We start from the raw sequence: 22,085 nt of genomic DNA, 5'->3' as shown, positions 1-22,085 counted from the left end.
AGTTGGAGGTCAATCCTCGACGGGCCCAAAGGAGGTATCCTGAAACAACCTGAAATCTGGATGTAGTAGTAATCTTGATCCACTAGATGTCAGAATACTACCAGGAACATATTGGGAGTGGTCCACTATGTTTGAACCATGGTATACAATGTGTATAGCAGGTTTTGTGCAAGGTTGTGACTTCTTGATGTAAAAGGAGTACATAAAGTGAAAAACTACTTTTTAAACAGTTCTAAAAAATCACATCTTGTTTAAACTTTACATATGCTGGTAAAGGTGCACAATTCAAAGAAAAGGTCCATTGAAACTTGTGGCACTCTGCATAGATGTGTTGAAATGTTTACTTTAGTCTCAAAGGATTAACTATCCTATAATGTTAACATCCTTGCCATTTTCAAATACTCTAAAATGACAGGCCTTGATGAAGCCTTGCTTTCAGCTCTCTCTTTCTCTTCAATGTTCCATTTCCAACATGGGTTATTGATTCAAGAATGACTTTTGCCGGTGGGAGGCTGCCTTCTGTTTTATTAAAGATTCATGGACCTTATTGTTGCAGAATAACAGAAACAACATGAGGGGAGCTGCAAGTGGGACAGACCGCTTTTAAGGGACAGAGGTAAACAGGCACTCCGCTGAGATGAAAAAAGAGCTTTCAGAGGTCAAGCAATGCCAGCATTTAGTTCTACCTCTATCAAGCCCTAATGTGCAATCTCTTGTCTGGTGAGATAACTCCCTGTGGCACACCTGTAGATCAATGTGGTCATAAAAAAAACAGACAGCCGAGCACACCTGCATGTAGCTGTGACTGCACAGTATCTGCTTGTTTTGGGTCCCACAGGGTGCCTGATAACATCACTTCTAACTTTAATTAATTGGAGAGGAATACTGCCATAGCTGTTGATGTTACTGAGTAAGCACAACAACAAGATCACACAATTAATTCAGATATGGAATTCAGCCATCATTCATTTTATACAGATATTCTTAATGTCATGTCAAAATGTTTATTGTGAAAAAGGCCTGGGTAAAGGGACTGACATAAATCATTGTGATACAAATAATCTGCCTAATGCAGTTCCTGTTGCAGTAGGTGCTTCACCGTAGTGGGCACATAGTTGCAGGTCAAACCCTCGTACCAGGAGAGCAAGGACACAGACGGACAATAATCCTAGCTGGTCTACAACGCCATTGACCTCCATTTTGCTGACATATGACATACTAATATAATGAGAAAAGTCAGAGTATAGCATTTCAAAATAATAACAAAAATAGTCATAGTATAGTATGTTGAAATACATGAGAAAACCTCAGTATAGTATGTCCAGAAAAAAGTCATAGTATAGCATTTAGAAAAAATATAGAAAACGTCATAGTGTAGTATATCAAAAAAAAATCAGTTGAATATTTCGAAAAAAGTCATAGTATAGTATGTTGCAAAATTGTTTATAATAGTTATTGAATAGTATGGCAAATCAAGTCATAGTTTAGTATGTTGAAAAATAGGAAATAAATGGCATATAGTAAGTTGAAATAGTCATAGTATAGTATGTCGAAATGTAAGTATTGTCACAAAAAGTGTCTCAAAAAGTTAATCATATAATTAAAAGTAATTAAAAGTCATAATATATAAAAAAGGTCACAAAGAAGTCATAGTGTGCTATCATGATGAATAAGTAATTGTACAGGATTTCATAAAAAAAGTAATGGAATTGAAAACATGTCACAGTATAGTATGGTATGCAACCTCCTGACCTGTGTTCACTGAAAAAGAAGGAAGCCTTGCTGTCTTTCAGATTCTCATTCAACAGGCTGCTTCACCCAGTGTGTGTGTGTGTGTGTGTGTGTGTGTGTGTGTGTGTGTGTGTGTGTGTGTGTGTGTGTGTGTGTGTGTGTGTGTGTGTGTGTGTGTGTGTGTGTGTGTGTGTGTGTGTGTGTGTGTGTGTGTGTGTGTGTGTGTGTGTGTGTTGTGAACGAGAGAGGGGTACGGAGACTCACTGCGTTCCTGGAAATGCCGTTCCATTGGTCAAAACACCATAGCAACATAGTTCCACCTATGACAACGGAGCAGCCAGCGGTTTTCAAGGAGCGATGTGGAGCAGAAAGCTACATGGTGGAGGATTTGGGGAGGGGATTGGAAGTCTGTGGTCTGGTTTGGCCTGAGGCGCCGAAATTGAGATTCCACAACACGTCCAACCTGTTGTGTTGCTCCTTGCAAAGCCTCTCCGTCTCCCATGCAACAGCAGATGCTTCTTTTTCAAGCGTTGTTTGGCTGTTTCTCATTATTCTTTTCCTGGTTCAATAAATTGCTTTAATCCCTGCACAAAAGGCTACTGCATTTTCTGTATATTCACTGGTGGGTACAGCGTTTTTTTTTATCCTGCATTCACAATAGATGCCACACTGCCTTGCATAATCAATTTATTCAAAACAGAGTAAAACAAGACACATAACAAAGTCTAAGTTACTTTGTATGCAGTAGTGCTCATGTTGTACATCCAAATAACACCTAAGACTTTCTTTCACACAACATGAGGACACGACTCAAACAAAGCCCTCATTTCCTGTTAAGGAAAAAATAAATACATAATTTTGTCTTCATGTAGGAGTGTAAAAGTTTCGCAGGCACAGCTGGTAATTCAAACTCAATATTAAGCCCAATGATGAAATACAAAAAAAGATCAAAACACCAGATTATACTGTGAGAAAATATATGCACAGTTTATTGATAGATGCAAATAGGTGAGGCACACACAAAATAATTCTAATCAATAATGTATTAGTTGTGAGTTCTGACCACGTGTTTTTTCTGCAACATTAGGAACATCAGTCGGGCTGAAACCTGGTGCAGGCTGTAAAATTCTTGACTTTATTAGGAAATTCTTTGTCCAGATAATATTCCCATGAACTCGAGGCCTTCTCTGCAGCCTTCATGGGACGCAATATGCAAAAACAAACAACTGGATAATCCACAAATGAAAATAAACAGAGACATTCCAGTGACTACTACAGGATAACAAATTATTTCATAAATAGATTTTTAACTGCTGCTCTTATTCATGGCTTTTTAAGACCTGCTTGGGCTCATTTTCTAATATCATCTACAAATCACTGTACAAAGTTGTTTCGGGAACATTCGGTGAAAGGCCAGTTTCACAAAGGACGAACGATCGGCAATATTTACATTTGGAGTCACTGTAACATATACAAAGAACAAAAAGGCACTGCGACAAATGTCAAAACATTGAAATATATACTAAAAGTAAGAGTAAGGTCAAACTGGGCATCCATTCAATAGAACATACGCTAACGTTGCCAATACTTTTGTCAATCCAATTCATATTGAGACACACACATTGCTGTCTAACAAAACGTATGCAACTAGTACACCAGTGTAACTTTCTGTGGATTTGGTTAAAGAAAAGTTTGTATTGTTTACACAGTATACAGTACAGCACTATGTGCCCATGAAAAAACATGACGGAGAAGGTGCAACAGTGTAAGTCTGCTAGTGACCTCACATCTTTTTTTATTTATTCAAAGTTAGCTGCACAGTTATTTAGACACGACACAGCATTACTCTGCAAAGCTAGCTGACGTTATGAATGGTTAGCCTCTTCTTATCGGGTGAGATGTCTTTTATTTGAATAAATACTCACAATACAGTGTCAAACATGAAACTTTGGTAAGTGTATTATCGGATTATGCATACTGTCCATATTGATCAAAGCGATTTTAGTCGATAAGTGAATGTTTAATGATGTTGTCCGTCATGTCTGACTGTTACAAGAATATTTAGAAATAGTTAACAGGTAATGTCTTTGCCATGTTGCACGTCTGTAGCAGGATCGTGTTTGTAAAAGAGTGGACGGTTAGGTTGATGCATGGCTCTTCAGCATGCAGCGCAAACAGGTGGGCAGGTTCACAGTGTCTCCCATCCATAGTGTCTAGACATTACCTTTGTTATTGGTCTTTCTCATACACACATTCACGCATGACTTCTAATCAACTCACACACCTTTTAAAGTGGACATCACTTCAGTGAGTAGAGCAGCTCCGCAGTGTGGCAGAGAGACAGAGGGTGAGCCGAGGAAAAGTACTGACAGCAGAGCCAGTCCTCCAGCTCTGCGTTCCTCTCGGGCTCCAGGGAGCGCTCTGCGAACTTCATCATCAGCAGGGCCCGCTTCACGTCCAGCCAGTTCAGGAGACCCTCGTGTCGGGCTCCATCAACAAAGCCGACCCCCTGTCCCTGCCTCTCTCGCTGCTGCTGCTCCATCAGGTCCTTCCGGGGGCCCCACAGCAGGCTCTGCAGGATGCGCTTGGCCTCCTGGATGTGGATGCGTTTGATGGGGTCCGGTTGGAGCAGGAGCTGCGCCAGCCTCTGGAGGCCGGCGGAGTAAAGGGACACGGAGGGGATGGGGGGCAGCTCCTCGCAGCGGTAATCTTGTTCCTTCAGAGCTGGACTCACCTCAAAGGGGTTGGCTTGGTGGAGGAGTTCGTAGATCAAGATGCCTGTCTGGAACTCGTCGAATTTCCGATACTGGGCCGCTGACACGATCTCAGGAGCCAATCTGGCGTGGTCGCGTTTGAAGCGAGGGTCCACGCTGGTTGAGGCCGCGTCCTCAGAGGAGCGACGCTTGGCCTTAGCGAAGTTGCTGATGAGAAGCCGGGGAAGGTGGCGCTGACTGTCTACGCCACTTGAACTGGTGCCGTTTTCGGAGGAGGTCTGTGGGGAGAAGTGGGAGGGTCTGCGGAGATGTGGCACCAGCAGCAGGTTCTCCAGGCAGATGTCGCGATGCGTGACCCCGTGCTCCTTCAAGTGCTCCAGGCCGTGGCAGAGCTGCAGGAGGAGGAAGCACACACGGCGCTCATAGACTTCTGGCTGAGCTTTATGGAACGCCGCCCACTCCCGGACAAAGTCAGCCGCCGTCTGTCGAGGGATCTCCGGGGTGATGACCACCACTCGCTCTCGCTCTACCTGTTGGCCAGGCGCAGAGGGCTGAGGCAGCGAGGAGGCAGGTGTGCTGGGCAGAGAGACTTCGTCAGAGGGCAGCATGCTCTGGGGGACACAGGCCAGGAAGTGGCCACAGTCCTGCTGCAGGTTGAAGTGGGGGGGCATACTCTGCTGCACCGACAGGCCGTAGAGATGGACCTGCTTGGCATCCACGGAGGGACTCTTGCAAATCTGGGGAGGTATAAACACAAAGATCAGTGGGGGGAAAGGATGAAGAAAAGGAGATAAAAGGGCCAGAGGGGGAGAGGCAAATTCCACAAACAGAGCAGGAAGGGAGTCGAGCCAAGAAACACAAGAAAGGGATTGTTGTTAGTGAGGTTCCAAGGCCAAGGCCAATTCAGTTCCTGCTCTCATTCAAGTGAAATTAATGTCCTTCATGCAGAAAGGCTTTTTTTACCAAACTTTAGTACAGCCCTTCTTTGTCTGCAGATTCGCTAACATGCTGTGGGAAAATTCACACTTAATACAATTCTAAAACAAACATCCAAATGTTACAACTCTCCTTGTGTGTTTGGGTCAGATTTCTAAACATAATCTCTTCTCAGTGATTAACTGGACTAAAATCCACTTTCATGGGGTTCAAGTTTCAGCCAGGAACACACTGGTAGCACATCTGATTATAATATGATTATTTGTGCTGAATGGTCTCATACTACATGGTGTGTGTTTGGTACTGAGTGTGTGTTGGCCTTGACAACAGGGGGTTGTCTGATTGTAAATCCTGCCGGGAATGTAAAGATTAATTGGGCCTGGGGATATTAAGCAAGAGTGTGGGCAGCCACGCTGTGGCACAACACATACTGTACAAACAGCTGCTGCTTTGTACTACACTAATGACTTTAGGACAAAGGTTAGTGAGACTGAACCCACACCCTTCTTCCTGGTTGTTTACACTAGATGCCCTGAAGGTTTCTACTGTAGTGGGGCCATCCCATCTGTAGCCTAAGAACAAACAAGACCAGCGCCCAATTTTAATCTCCTCCTTCTATCCTCAAACTGTCAAATCCCTGCTTAAAAGATCAGTTTCAACAACAGCCGCTGTAGATTCCTTGCTCTCTTGACATCAAACTTTAAGTAGGGAGAATAAACACGATCTGTACATTACAAAAACACAGCCAACACTTGTTTACTATACTATCATTAGTGTCGAAACGTGGTTCAGATTTCAAAGCCATCTAGGAAACTCAAAGATTCATTTATCACAAACAATTGGTAACTTCTTGAAAAACTCAATGTAACAGTTAGTCTGAGGAAAAGGAAATAGTTATAATCCCTACTATTCTCCCCAGACCCTGTTTTTGATACTATGTATGTTCTGCAAAAGCCATACGATTTTTTTCATTTACCCCAACATTTTCCATTTCTGCGTGTAATTTACATTGTTGTGTGGAAAATGTGGGAAAGGGCCAATTATTGAAAGATCTAGCTCGAACAACATTATTACTTGATAGGGTGTAAATAGACAAGTTGTTTTGTTATTTTGTTTGCAACCTTCAGAAGCCTGTGACCAGCAACACCAGTTATCTCGGGTATTGCAAAAATGAATCTGGTCAAAAGATAAGGCGTTCAGGAAATGAACAAGGTTATTCCAAACAAAGTCACAATATAAGGCCTAGTATTTAGGGATTACCTTCACAGCGTATGAGTTGCTGGGGTCCGAGGCACAGGCAGCAGAGTAGTACACAGCGTCTCCTGAGTTGCAGCTGGGCTTGTTGGAGGTGAGCCTGAACAGAGACCAGTTGCTCTCCTCAAACCTAAGAGGGTTTCTCTGGGAACGAGTAAAGTGATCTTCGCATTTAAGAGCCAGGCGCCGCAGAGACTCTGCGTACAGGCCTCCCAGTTTGGAGTACACTCCCTCCCTGCTGTCTATGTTACTCAGGAGGGTCTGTAGCTGCAGGCTGGAGCCCAGATTGGCCGCAGAGCCCGGTTCTGAAGCTGAAAAGGGCACGCTGAGTTGGGGGGAGGAGGAGCAGGTGATGCTGCTCCGGCAGTGGACGCCCAGACGCCCGTGACTTTTCAGTGGCTCATCCAGAGTCCGGGATTTCGAAGGTCGGCCTAGCGGGGTGTGGCAATGCTCCAGAGACTCGTTAGAAGAGAAAACGGGTCGGGGGTCTATAGGGCTGGAGGGTAAACTGCAGCGGGAGCTAACATCGGCGGGACGGCACACGTTGCTCTCTGAGCCGGTGAACGGGAGACGGGGGTAGGCTCGGACAAAGGGTCTTCCGTTAGCGCTGTCTGGAGCCGACACGGTGCGGTTGACCATCTTTTTCTCTGGAAGCGGAGGTGGCGTGTTACTTAAGCTGTTTAGGAAAGGGGGGTGAGGAGACCCTGGAGCTGAGGCCGCAGGACTCCTGGAGAATGGAGAGGAGCAAGACATTCGGGAAGCATCTCGAGAACCTGAGAAGAGAAAAATAACAAAACGTTTCGTCAAAAGATATATAAATTGTTAAAGAAATAGCTGTCTTATTTTCTACTGAGAATTATATTACATTATTTATAACACTAACATGTCTTTATAAAACACATCAATCAATAAATATATAAAGTGTTAATTAGTGATATTTCTTTGGACAGAGCCATGCTAGCTGTTACCCCTCTTTCCAGTGTTTACTTTAGGCTATGCTAAGCTCACCAGCTGTAGCTTCGTATGGAAGAGACATGAAAAAAACAAAGATGCCCAAACTTTCCTTAAACTAACATAAAATGACAGACTCAAATAGATACACAGATACAGATAGCAAAGACCATTGATTCAAACAAATATCCTGCATCTCAGCGTCCTTGAGTTCATTTCCTATAACCTCACAGTATTCACAGACTCACATCCTCCTGGGTGACAGCTGTGAGTTTGATTTATTTACTACACCCCGTCTGTCACTGCCTGCTGCTCAGCCTTAGCACCAACACATACCTCGTTGCCTCAGAAGAGCTGGACATTTCCAAAATCCTGGGTTCAAGCTGACACTCAAAACATCTTCCACTGAATTACGATCCATTTGTCAATTTAAAGACTTAAAGTTGGAACTTGACATTACATTAGAGGAGGCAGATAGTGAGATAATTGTGTGGTGTGCTCTCCAATAACTGCTTTCACAGAGGGGGAAGACTGTAAAGACAAAAAAAAGTAGTGTAGGATGTAGCCAAGCCCTTTTTCCCCTCGTTATCAGAGTCCATAATTATCTCTTCAAACAAGATAGCTCAGGAAGTTACAGCAATTACAAGCATCTGCACCGCGGAGGACATGTGAAGGATGCCACTCATTCTGAGCCACGTCTCAGGTTCGATGATCGTAGAAATTCTAAACTTGAGTCTTAAAAATGAACACGGGGTCAGAAAAACTGTGATGTGACTTTACAAAAGAGGAAGAGATAAGCCACTGAAAAACAATGCAGCGCTCCGTTTCCTCTTTGTTGTTCACTCTTAAAGAAACATGGTGAAACAGCGTCTGAGCAGCCATACTAACACATATCAACAAAAGCCGTGAAAGATGTGGAAAAGGCACCAGCTTGATGAGTAGAATAAAACATACTTATCAGCCACTGTATCAAACATATATGATCCCTGCGTGTGTTGCTATTGGAGGAAATGCACAACCGGTACCAAATAAAGTGATATGGTGCTCACCAGTGTCGGCAGTCAGGTTGTCATTGGAGGCGGTGGGTAGGCTGGAACTGCCCAGGCCCCTCAGAGAGGAGGGGGGGCTCTCAGCAGACCCTTGCTGGCTGCAGCGGTCCAGCTCCATGTTGCTGCCACTCATCTTACCGCACACTCTGTAAGGGAGAAAATAACACAGTGAATTTGATGAGGACAAACAGACATGCATTCAAACCATATATTGTGTATATCTGTTCCGTGCCTGTATTGCTGATGTCATTGCCCAAAAACATGTTAAGCCAAGTTTAGCATCCACTGGTCTGTAAGGCTTTCTGCTGAAAGAGATCTGTCCATAAATGTGGAACAACTCTACTTCCCCTTGATGTTTTCTTATCAGCACTATGTTATTGTAATGAATCCATGTAAAACAGCACACGGTTTCATTTTAAATGACGAACAAGTAAAGGTCGAGGAGTAGTTCCACTTCCTTGTTCAAGGCCCACTTCTTGTTTTTGTCACGATTCATAGCTGCAACAAACAACGACTAAATCCTCTCATGGCATGTTGTGATTCTATCAGATATGGCAGTGTTGCTTGTTTCTTTTTTGGCTCACAGCTCGAGTGATACCTGGCCCCTTAAGTGAGATAAGTAACTATGTGGATAAACATCACACACTGTGGCCACGAGGCGCAATGCAGGATAATGGCACATTGAATGGTCCTACATTTCCCAAGATTCACTTGACTTGAGATTCTATAAAGGGGGATTTCCGCAAATATTACACATCGAAGTCTGTTAACAGTTCTGAAGTAGTGCTTCATTTATTAAAACAATTTGGGTAAAGCTGTTTATTGCTCCAGAGAGAGCAGTGCAAAGTGTGATAAACTGTCTCAAGTGATCTAAAGACTACTAGAACATATTTAATATTAAAGTGAAAATACAAGGGGGTTAATAAAGACAGCAAAAATATATATCCACAGTCGATCACATGAGCTACCTTAGTGTTACCAGACAAACTAAAGCAGTAGTTAGCCTCTTTGAAGCTAGCCACAACCTTTGCTTCATGTCCTTTCCCACCCCTCTGAACCTTGTTTCCTGTCATCTCTGTACTGCAGACTATAAATAAAGCCATTCAAATATATTTTTAAGAGATGCGGCAACGGAAACCCTGAGTATATCGAATCAAGTGTTGTGTCATTGCTTATCCATCTATCCTTTTACTGTAAAAGATAGATTGTGTTCTTTCTTTTTTTTTTAAAGTTACATAACCTTGCTTTAATTATGTTCTCTTACGAGAAAGCAGCTTTTTATCCTTCTTGTTCGGCGTTCCCGACTGCCATGATGGCCACGTATAGTACCAATGAAAACTGTGCATGAGCAGACTTCCTAATCAAGGTGACCAATTAGGCTGAGTGGCAGCCATTCACTTGTCTCATTATACCCGCTAATGGCCGAGGGAAGCAGGGTCCCATCCCATCTCTTCATCTCTCTATCCTCTTCCATCACAAAATGACTCCTCTATCCATTTATCTGCTTCCCCCCCCCCCCCCCCCCCCCCCCCCCCAACTTTAATTCAACCGTAAATCAGCAGAGCAAACAGACGGGGAGGAAAGGAGAGGAGCACGGGAGGAGACAAAGGGTTAGGTATTCTCTGTGGGCATTTAGCTCAAGGATCAGCTATCGTTTTACAGACAAAAGATCGGTGATGAAAGGCAGTGGAAACGCTGAGGCGGATGAGAAATGGTAATGGGCGAAGGAATTAAGAGTCCCATGTGCATGTGTGCGCTGTGCATGTCTCACTCTAGATCTCTCAGATTTGTATCCAAAACATGAGATTTTCCTTGGTGGAGGAATGTCATGGCTCTCGTCCTGCGGGAGGATGTGCACGGATGAACCAAGCTTCTGAGCAAGGGCACGCAAAAAAAGACCTTGACTTAGATTAGGACTGTGTGGAATCATTTACAAACACTTAAATAGCCATTTAGGGTATCTAATGTATGATTATTTTCATTATGAATTCATCTAGAGAACATTTTCTTGATTGACTGATTCCTTTGTTGGTATAATAAATGTCAGAAAATACTTTTTAAATGACTTGAGTCTGTAAATCTTAATAATTTGAAACCCAAATATATTATGTTTATTGAAAAAGGCAAGGTATTGAATGCAAATAATATGCTGTTAACTTTTAAAATTACAAATACTTGTTATCTAAAACCCGATCGACAGTGGATTCAAATGATTTTATTTTTAACTGAAGGAAAAATTCTAAAAATCATGTTGTCAGTACCCAAAAAAAGCATCCTTCACTACAGTTTTATCCCTCTACATTGAATGCCCGGTTTTAGACTAAACATCTATTAATAAAAACATCTTAATTGCTTATTTCCTGTGAATTTATTGACTAATTTCCTTTGCTAAAACAAAGTCTACGTGAGATATCATGATCGGCCCACTGAACCCACTGCAATCAGTGTGTGTGTGTGTGTGTGTGTGTGTGTGTGTGTGTGTGTGTGTGTGTGTGTGTGTGTGTGTGTGTGTGTGTGTGTGTGTGTGTGTGTGTGTGTGTGTGTGTGTGTGTGTGTGTGTGTGTGTTATTAATAAAGCTGTCTGTGAGAAGCTTGGGGAGTTTTAAAAAAAGGGATCGGATAGGAGTTACAGATAGCAGTGTGACTGTAAAATGAGACCAACACCATACTGCAGTGTTGTTGTTGTTGATGATCAGGTTCTCACCACTGGTTTCACTTCCTGACTCTTATTTAAATCCTTCTCTGTCGTGAATTTAGAAAAAAATATGACTTATAAGTGTGTATTGCTACTTTAGGCAGAAATGCAAGCTAATTCAGAATGTACTGTGTAAGTGTTTCCACATCCTTTAAGAAGACCAGAAGGGGTTTTTTAGAGGAGACACACAGGAAATGACTGTATTTGTGGTTCTGTTGTATGTGCTCTTTAAATACATAAACGCACAAAGGGTAGCATTATTGCATTGCTGGTATATGGGATCATTATATACCATGCATGTGTGTTTGTTATTGTGCAACCTATGTACGTTACACAGTGCAGAGAAGAATGGCATGCATTGTGTCTTTCCCCATGATTGTGGGATAGTTACCAGGGCTATATGGTCATATAAAGCATGTCTTTGAAACAAAGATCCATTAATGTTTGACACCGATCCTCGTTATCTTCTGTAAACTCCTCCAGCCCTGCCTTGTTATCTTCTTCCGACGGCTATCTCTTTCCCTTATTCAGTAGAAGCCACTTTCCTTTATTAGCCCTATACTACACATAAAGAACACACTTTGTTCTGAATTATTTTTCACTTCTCTTCATCTTACAAACCGAATGCGCTCAAATTAAATAAATAAAAGATAATCTAAGCAGGAAAAGGAAAGATGAGCAAATGACAGGATGTGACTGAGGGGGGGGAAGTAAAGTAAAAAGCAAAGAAAATATGCCACCAGCCACTATATCATTCAAAGCCACTTCTCAATTTGACTACCGAGCGATTGAGGTGTGAAAACTAGCCTCTGTGGTGCCCTGCGGAAACCCACTTAATTGCAACCATTTTCCTTCAAAAACAAGAAGATCAGCACTTCTCTTCACTAGTGTTATGATAGATCATTATAGTGTAAGATGCTATCAGGTGCCTACCTCATGCTGGACAGGCCAAGGTCCTTGTTGGGCTGGCGGCAACCAAATGCCCCTGGATCAGACTGGAGTCTCTCTAAAGCCCCGACATGTATAGTAACACAACCCTGGCTCCACACGAGTCATACGTGTATTTAAAGTCCCTCAGCAGGAAAGCAACAGCACCCATTAGATGCGCAAAATATAAGCACCCATATCTCATTTATAGAATCCACTCATTGACCTGGTTGTTAACTTCGGACGGCAACAAGATGCTATCTGTTCTGCTGCACAGAAGGGATCAGGACGGCTCTGCGGAGGGAGGGGGGCTGCGTCTTGGAGCGATAGTCAAACTCAGTGGACTTGAATCCACATAGCTGATCTATAAATTCTACTTCTACTGGTGGCAATCGACTGCCAGACTGGGACAGTTTGCGAGTTGCCAGGGGCAACAATCTGTTCACTAAAGCCCCTCCTTGTATGCAAGTAACCTTCACTGACCGGTGTGACACGCCTTCCCTCTAAAAGAGTACACACACACACACACACACACACACACACACACACACACACACACACACACACACACACACACACACACACACACACACACACACACACACACACACACACACACACACACACACACACACACACACACACACACACACACACACACACACACCACACACACACACACACACACACACACACACACACACACACACACACACACACACACACACACACACACACACACACACACACACACACACACACACACACACACACACACACACACACACACACACACACACACACACACACACACACACACACACACACACACACACACACACACGGCTGACCCTCCACATGATATGTAGGTTGACCTGTTACGAGGAATAAAGAACTGTTTCTCACTGTGATTACAGGCTCTGTGAAGCAGGTTTTTCAAACCATCTGTGGCTTTTAAATGATTCAGCACATCAAATTGCTGCTTCACAGGCTGCATGTACACACGTGTATTTCTATTGTGAATATCTCCCATTTATGCCACACACAGCACTCCTTTTTTTGTCAATAATAAATCTTTTCATGGAAGATTTGATTGCTTTTCAGCAACAATTTAGCTTCAGATTCCCTGCAACACATTTCCACACTTGTTGATTGAATACACTAAACCCGCCAATAGACTGGGAAAGCCACAACTGTCACTGGCTGGCTCGAGGCGTTCCCACGTGTGTCTCAACAAGGTGTATTTTTATCAGTGCAGAATGTTGGCAACGTCATAACAGGAGAGATGGGCCCTTACTAGAATTACCACAAACATAAGGGCCTTTGAAATGTGATCAGCAATCTGTGTTTTTGACAGTAAAACACTCCCACTTAGTTTGTGCTGACACAAGCAGCTCAAGAAGGCACAACATCTGTTTGCCTTGAGGAAGTCACAGTGTTTTTACACCTAATCGTGGCGTCTCAGACTAAGCAAAGTTTATTTTGGGGAGATCATTTTGATGTTCTAATAACTGCAACACAAGGCCTCTTCTCTGTTTCTGCTTTGGTGTAGCTGACTCAGACAGCACAGTGTATTCTTAGCTTCATGCAGACTCAGGTTAAAGCATGTGCAAATGTTACTGCTAATAAATCCTAGCAGCACTGAGTACAGTGGGTCAACATAGTTACACTTCACAAGGCTCGAACAAAGGTGGACATTTCGAATCCTGCAAATCCCGGAAGTGATGGAATTAAAGACCGTACATGTAAACATCAAGAACTAAAAGCTCATGCCAACAGTTCATTTCGCAAACCAAAACTATGACTAAGCAAGTTCGTCAACAATCCTTTTTTCCATGACTAAGACGGCACTGACCTCATTAAACACTGAAATGTAGTTTAAATAATTAAAACTGTTCTACAATCGCTATTTATATTTTGTAAGTCCTGAGTTTTCTTTTCTTTTTTTTTACAGTTCTGTCTATTGTGCTTCAGCCAAAACAACTTGACACAGCAGGGGACTATTTAACAGACCCATTTTGTGTGTTAATTAGAATTGAAAAAGTCACATTACTAGCATGAATGGAACAAGGCATGCATTGAGGAATATCCCGGGACAGTTGAATGATCACAAGCAGCAGAATGGAGGCTGAGTCAAGGCTGAATAATGATGCAATGAAAGGAGAAGGCACAGTAAGATTCACACAGTAGTAAGATGCATGCATGTGCACTGTCACAGGCAATAAAGTATAGCTTATATTACATAAGCAGCACAAACATTATATATATACTGTCCCATCTGAGAGCAAAACTCATCTATGCATTTAGACTAAGTGCATGTTGAAAATGCTGAACTACTGAATAATGAAACCATAGTGCCATGACTGAATTACAGTCCCAATAGTTGTAATGCAGTCCCAGGTAGGAGAAGCACGCAAAGATGTGCTATAATGGGTGTTTCATGTCTGATAAATGCATAGCATTCCTCTCACAGCAAGTGTTTAGTGTACTAGTGTGTAATTACACCTCTATTTGAGTTTTTCTTTAACATAGCTGCCTTTTCGTGAACAATATGTAAGACCAACCCTTCCACACAATTGTATTTACAGTGCTTTGGAATATGAGTATGAAGAGAAATGTACAAAAGGGATATTGTGGAAAAATCCTTGTTTGAAACGCTGAATCGATTTAGCAGCATTGAACAAAGTTTTAAAAGATTTTGTCATAAAAAACTGTTCGTGACGAGAAAAAAAAGGTTGAAGCTCAATCAGGACGTCGTGATTAAAAATCGCTTTATCATCCAAGTCTCTTATCTTATTTATCTCCAAATTCTAATGACTGGTTTTGTCATTTCCTTTGACATCTTACTGCTAACATGATATCTGACAAAAAGTTAATTAATAATGATAATAATCTTGTATTTTCCAGAGATTAATCAAATATAGTCCTACCCAGATACAGAACAAGAGCTCTGTCATTCTTTTGGTTAATAATGGAATGTTAAACATCCAAACTAAAAGGTATTTGTTGTTCTTCTTACCTGTGCAGTTTCTTCGGTGGGGGAGGCGGAGGATTGGGCTCATTGATGGCAGATCCCCTCGCTGCCAGCAGCTCTGATGAGCCGCCATGATACGGTTGCTTGGACGGCATGCTCCCGTTATGCTTGCCCTCCTCCTCTGCACCGGTGCCCTCAGTCTCCCCCTGACAGGCACCATTGTCGGGGGCAGCTGGGGGGGCCGTGCCTGGCTCTGTCACCGAAGGGGGGCTGCTGTGGGCCTTGCAGTCCCTGGCTTCCTTCCAGACAGCGGCACCATTGACCAGGCCCGTCACCCGAGATGCTGTCCCTGGGTTAGGTGCCAACTTCTTCTTCTCCCCCTCTTTCCGCTCCCTCTCATCCTCCTCCTCTTCTTCCTCAATGCGACAGTTCCAGCCAGAATTGTGGTGGTGGGGCTTGTGCCAGCGTTCGGACGATGCTGAACTGTGGTTCTCCGTGTGGACCTTGAAGTGGCCCTCTCTAGCAGAAACTAGGAAAAGCATGGGGAGTTCAGGGAGAGGGACCGGAGACGAGAAGGACGGCGAGAGGCTGGAAGTGCTTAATCTGGGGAGATCAGGAAGAGGGACTGGAGACGAGATGGACGGCGAGAGGCTGGAGGCGCCTAGTTTTGGGGAACGGCTGGTCCTTTTCGGGGGAATGGGTGGGCTGGACTGAGGCTTGGGGTGGAAAGTTGGGGTAAGGCTGGCTTCTGTGAGCAAAGAAGGTGAGCTGTGGCTGGGGCTGGGCCAGCGAAAGGCCGGGCTAGTGGGGTCTTTGCGTGCTGTGGGGCTGAAGTGGCATTGGGTGCTAATGGCTGAATCTGGACTGCGAAGGAAGAAAGTCCTGTTGTTCTCCTCTGTGTGAGTTGCCATTACAGTGATGGTGGCCCGTTGACTCTCTCCCAAAAGCTCAGAGCCCTGGGATAAGTTCTTAGTCTGGTTTGGGGACACAGGATTGGATTGTACGCCATTTTCTTGCGGCCTGCGCTTTTTCTTGGTGCTCTCAGCATAAATGGGTTCCGAGTCATTAGGAGAGTTGGGAGCTGACTCTGAGCTTCCCATTGCAGGTGGGCTCCCTGACCGGACTGAATCTGTACTACTACGATAGGAAGAAGAGGAGTCCGATAGGCTGGTTTGTCCAGACAGGGCGGGAGGAGAGTGGAGGGATAGTGGGGGGTTATGGCAAATGGTGTCCACACTTAAGGCTTTGGCGAGGAAAGGGGTAGAAGTGCTTGATATCTTATCAGTAACGGAAGCAGTACTCTCACTGCTGATACCGTTGCTATGACCCCTGGAAGGGACAATATCCAGAGAAAAAGGTATCTCCACAGATGCCTGGTCAGTGTCCTGAAGATTTGCCCTGGTAGTCACACTAACTCCATTATAAGCGCTCTTGGTTCTAGTGGTGGTGGTATTCTGCTGCCTACAGGTGTCTCCATTAGCATTCTTCAAACACGGAGAGCCTCTACCTTCCTCCTGGGTGACGAAGATGTTGCTGATGATCATAGAGTCTTTAGGTAGGTGACTGGGCGATAAAGAATCCAGGGAAATGCAGTTGTTGTAGTCCTTCTTTGTTTCAGGACTCTGAAGAACTGCATCCCTATGGGCCTTGTTGCAGCCGTTACTATCAATGTAGAGAGACGACAGGTCTAGGAGCTTCCTCAGGCCCAAACGCTCAACTGGGCTCTTTGTGTTCTCCTGAAACATACACAAGAACATGCATTAAATAACAGATTCATCATTATGGGCAGGAATAGAATACTTTTAGATGAACAGAGGATTACCTGCTCTATGTTCATGTTGACATCAATCAAAGACTCGTTGGTGTCGAGGCTCATCATAGTTGGTTTGACAGCGATGGTTGGCTTGCTGTAGGGTGAAGGCGATGTTACTCCAGTTTCTTCATCGCCTCCCAGGATGCTCTTCAAACAAGCAACTGGCACACTGCCATCCAGGCCGCCGACAGTCTTGTGGTGCGCACTCAGTGGGTGGAAGCAGTTCTTACAAGAGCCGGGTTTCCACACGTGTTCTGCAAAGTCGCTGCACGCTGACATCTTTGGTTTGCTAAATCAGGTTCGTCAGAAGTGGCTGTTGAGTGATGTGGAAGATACCGGATGAAGCGTCATGGCTGGCACACAGAAGGTTGCAACGTCACAAGTTGTTGATCACAAGGCAGTATGTAGAGGACAGAGAAGAATGGGAAACATTGTTAATAGAATGAAGACAATACATCTTGGCAACTTTTGTTATGACCATATCATAATCACAATCCCATGTTTCTTTGTGACCAAGTTAAGCTGTTTGCATACATAGGAACTGTCTAAAAATACAATTAAATTAGAAAGATCAGTATCGGAGAGAAAAGTAATACCAGTTTTGTTGTTTAATTTGTTTTCACCCGAGACATATTAGGATATTCAAAAAGAGGGTATGTTACTTTTTCTTTTCGAAAGTGTTAATATAGTGATGAGTGAGTCCAGGCTGACAAGTGTCTCAGAGCTCACAGAGGACCCCCATTAGGATTTAAGTGTCATCCGCGGGAGTAATTTAAGAAGACCTGATGTGTGCTCTGCTACTTGTTCCCATGGCTTCCTAAATTAGAGGGTATGTGGTTTCTGTTCAACCAAAGGGTCTGTCGGTGAAAGCCAAGTGACATAAAAGCCCCCCCTGAGTCCTCTGCAGCCCCCGAAATGCTAGAAGAAGACGGAGGAGCCTCAAGCATCCCAGAGGTCGGAATGCCAGGAATGTCTAAAGGCGCAAGTCTCACACCGACGACAACCTCCCATCCCCCTTCCACACAGACCTCCAACAACACCAAACATGTGTGTCCTCCTCTCACAAACTGACCACACACACACACACACACACACACACACACACACACACACACACACACCACACACATCACACACACACACACACACCTACACACACACACACATCAACACACACACCACACACACACACACACACACACACACACCACACACACACACACACCACACTACACAACACACACACCACACACACACACACACACACACACACCACAACACACACACACACCCACACACACACACACCACACACACACACCACACACACACACACACACACACACACACACACACACACACACACACACACACACACACACCCACACACACACACACACACACACACACACACACCACACACACACACACACACACACACACACACTCCTGTTTAACTGGGCTGACAGTGAGAAGATCAACACTGTTTCAGATAATTTGTTTCCTTGCATCTGGGTGTCCCTCTTTATGTTTTTTACACAGTCTTAATTGCCTCTCAACAAGGTGCTGCTATGACACATGGGGCAACATTAGCCCACTATCTAGACTCATTATCATAAAAAACATGAGAAAGCAGGAGGTTGAAAATGTACTCTCCTAAAACAAATAAAAGGGGGTGATATATGCAACCTGATTACCTACATTTGTCTTATTTCAGGCATTTAGTTTGATTCAACCGCAGTGATTCCTGATTTTGCATTGACTAAAATACAAGAACAGACAAATGAATGCTTTTTCTTAAGACTCATTGCGCTAGTATTACAACCGTTCAATCTACTAATCTGTAAGTATTAAGCGTTTCCTGCTGGTGAAGATAATGCACGTTTGCATTTTTGTCTGACTCAGTTTGAGCAGGAAAGCACCCAGTATTTCACTGTTTGTTTAACCGTTCCTGCGACAACAGAGGAAAAGGAGCCTTGCCTAACATCTAATGGCATTGTGCATGAGTCACATGAAGCGATGACTGATCATTGGGCTGCTGAGCCTGTGTAGACAACAGACTGACTGCCACTCAAGAACTTGTCTAGGGGGTTAATGGGACAATCAGGCAATAACAGAACATTATCATGGTGTATTTAATACGTTAGGATATAACTAACAGGGGCAATTTAGTCTTTATTGTTCCACTTTCCCTGCAGGGGATAAAAAAAAAAAATACAAGAAGTTGACATGAGGGAATTCAATTTGAATTGGAATGTCAGATGGTAAACATTTTCTGTATTTCCAGAGAAAACAGAGAGCCATCTCCACCTCAAGTTATTCTACCTCTTGTTTACATGTTCATCCTGGCTTGTTTGAGATAGACCCTGCTGTCTACATTCCCCACACCTTCTCAAGCTCAAGGTTCAATATTTCTCACTTCCTCTTGTAAAAACACACACAGGGCATAACCGCGAGAAATTCAGCCACATGACAGAATTCGAGGCCTGCCTTCAATCAAAACAAAACACAGACTATGAAAAATGTCTCATGAACATGTTAGAAGTCGGGTTCTGGAAAAAATATGAAGAATGCAAAGGAGAAATGACGTGGGGTTGGATGACAGTCTGGTGTGAAATTCATAATATTTGGCCACTTAATAAAGACATCATGAGCATTGAAGTCACTAGGCATGTACCCATGACCTCTGTACATCATGCAAAGTGACCTGGCCACTAGATGTCTCAAAATATCACACTTGATCCGCTTGTGAAATTTAAACCCACTACCCTAATGTGTGGGAGTCTGAACATAATACCCTTAGACTAAAAGCCAAATTGTCAGTTTCCCTTGAGATCACAAAACTAGGTATTTGCTTTGAGCTAACAAGTTGTTATGCATAGAGGTTGAGGAATGCAGTCAGGGTGCAATGTTAGACTGGATGGCAACAGTTTAAATAGCCCAGAGATATGGAGAGCAAGAGGAGTATAATTAAGGTAAAGGTTAGAGGGCTTATCAACACTCAACAGCTGGTAAAACTGTACTTTGTCGGAATCCTTGCAGGACACATTTGACCCCCCTAAACACACCAGCACTAACAGCATTGGGGACAGACTTGATGAAGTACAGGTCATCTGATGGTTATTTTTTCTTGGGTTACTGTAACATAATTCATGATGCTATCCTGTTTTTTAACTGCTTTAATGTGCCATGCCAAAAAAAGGCCTATACACTTGAATGAATGAAATGCCTACAGACTGAGAGCCATTTATAAACAGAATAATTAGACAACCTATAGTCCATATTACGGTCTGATAACCAGGTCAGTGTGTAGTCACCCACTTTGAATACAAATGCTTTCAGGAGCAACATTTGTCACGCTTGCCTCACTCACAGCCCATTCATTCATAGGGGGGCACAACCTGTTTTTCAATACTCAGAAGGGATTTCCGCCAACACTTGTAAACTTCTGACAAATATCACACAACTTCCGCCTTACAGCCAGTGATTTAAATGTATGGTAGCATGTTAAGTAAACACACATTTAGCATAACATACACACCCCATGTGTTTAGTCTTAAGCTTCCTTTTTTAGATTTGATATGAAGATGTGGCAAAACACTTGTCTCGCCTGTAGCCAAGTCTGGTTTAGAAAACGGTATTGTCGCATTTAAATCATTTATGTCCGCGAGCCTGAGGGATATGGCAAAAAAACAAACGCTGTTGTATTTACCTGCTTTAATTCAACACATAATTGGTAAACGTAACTATGGCTTAATATACATCGAAAAACCAACACAATATAAAAAGAAACAGAAAGGCTACAATGTAACCATGCTAAAGTAGCCAAGGTTATCTCGTGCCTATTGACTGACTGCTTACCTGCTCGGACTTTCTCTTCCCTGGCAACACAAAAGCCCTCCAAAAAAAGACAAAATAATTCAACAACACAACTGTGTCGTAGCTGCTCTTCTATTTCCCGCAGATATCCTCCTGTCTTCAGGTATCCCACATGCGACAGGTCAATAACCAGGAGGCTGTGTCGCTGCTGCAGGCTGTTCTCGGCTCTTGCTGCTGCTGCTGCTGCTGCTGTTGCACCGTGCAGAGGTGGAGTGAGGCGGAGCAGAGCCCTCTGCAGCAGCGTGGAGAGCACAAGGAGGTGGGAGGAGCTCAAACCAACCATGCAGTCTGGCCAGCAGCCACTCTCACAGATTTTCATTAAAGGTCCCCGATCATACTGTTTTTCATCAATATATTTTAGGTCTCAGTTATATATATAAAACATGTCTATGAAGTGTTTGGCTCCAAATACCAAACATATCAGTCATTGTAGCATGCCATAAACCCCTCTGTTTAAGCCCTGTTTCAAAAGTGCTGATTCTCTGTCTGTTACTTTAGATGAAAATAAGGTGCCACTCCCCACGCCCCTCTGCGAGATATTCGGTTAAAAAAACACAGGTGCTCTAGGAGGAGATTCAGGTGAAAAGGTGGTTACCTTGGTTGGTTATTGGCTAATGGTTACACAAGCCAAAAAAAGTGGCCAAGATCTGATCAGCTCATTTTCAGACAGGTTTTTATATAAATGGATCAGGAGAAAAAGAGAGCAAATATTTGTTCCTGAAACTTTCAGAATCTCTTTACACAAAGGGGACACATGTTTCTGTATAAAACACATGAACAAGTGGATTTTGCATAATAGGTGTCAAAATTATTATTTTTCTATCACCCAGCTGTCATTGGATTTTAAAGATTACACAACTTTTCAAAGCAAAGGATACAAGGTCTCATAAAAGCAAACCCTTTTTTGGTTAAAGCCCCACTGTGCTGTGCAGGTTTGTTCTGCAAGCAATTCATCTTGATCAGAAGCCCCTTTGATGTGGGGAAGCTGGATGTACACAAGCTTCCCCTTCCCTCCTGCTACCCCCTGGACTGCTCCATCATGGCTGGGGTGACAGAGTGATAGGAAAACACTGCCGCCAGGCTGGACCCCTGCTGTTTCCATTAGAGGCAGCAAAAGGAGAAGCAAAGAGTGACAAACACAGCCGCTGTGTTGGATAAGGGCG

General features: G+C 43.5%; 1 protein-coding gene across 1 annotated transcript; it reads right to left on the bottom strand.

The window, feature by feature from the left end:
- Window positions 1–2,446: 2,446 nt before the first annotated feature.
- Window positions 2,447–21,171, bottom strand: LOC117476451 (inactive tyrosine-protein kinase PRAG1). The gene is made up of 6 exons (XM_034123010.1): window positions 20,905–21,171; window positions 17,054–17,397; window positions 15,277–16,967; window positions 8,636–8,781; window positions 6,642–7,408; window positions 2,447–5,182 (listed from the first exon to the last, which is right to left on the bottom strand). Exons 2-6 carry the CDS (start codon window positions 17,321–17,323, stop codon window positions 4,031–4,033), a joined length of 4,026 nt encoding a protein of 1,341 aa, XP_033978901.1. The 5' UTR covers window positions 17,324–17,397; window positions 20,905–21,171; the 3' UTR covers window positions 2,447–4,030.
- Between the last annotated feature and the right edge of the window lie 914 nt (window positions 21,172–22,085).

Source organism: Trematomus bernacchii, unplaced genomic scaffold (genome assembly GCF_902827165.1).
Source record: "Trematomus bernacchii unplaced genomic scaffold, fTreBer1.1, whole genome shotgun sequence".
NCBI classification, from domain to species: Eukaryota; Metazoa; Chordata; class Actinopteri; order Perciformes; family Nototheniidae; genus Trematomus; species Trematomus bernacchii.
This window is presented reverse-complemented; position numbering and strand designations above follow the sequence as displayed.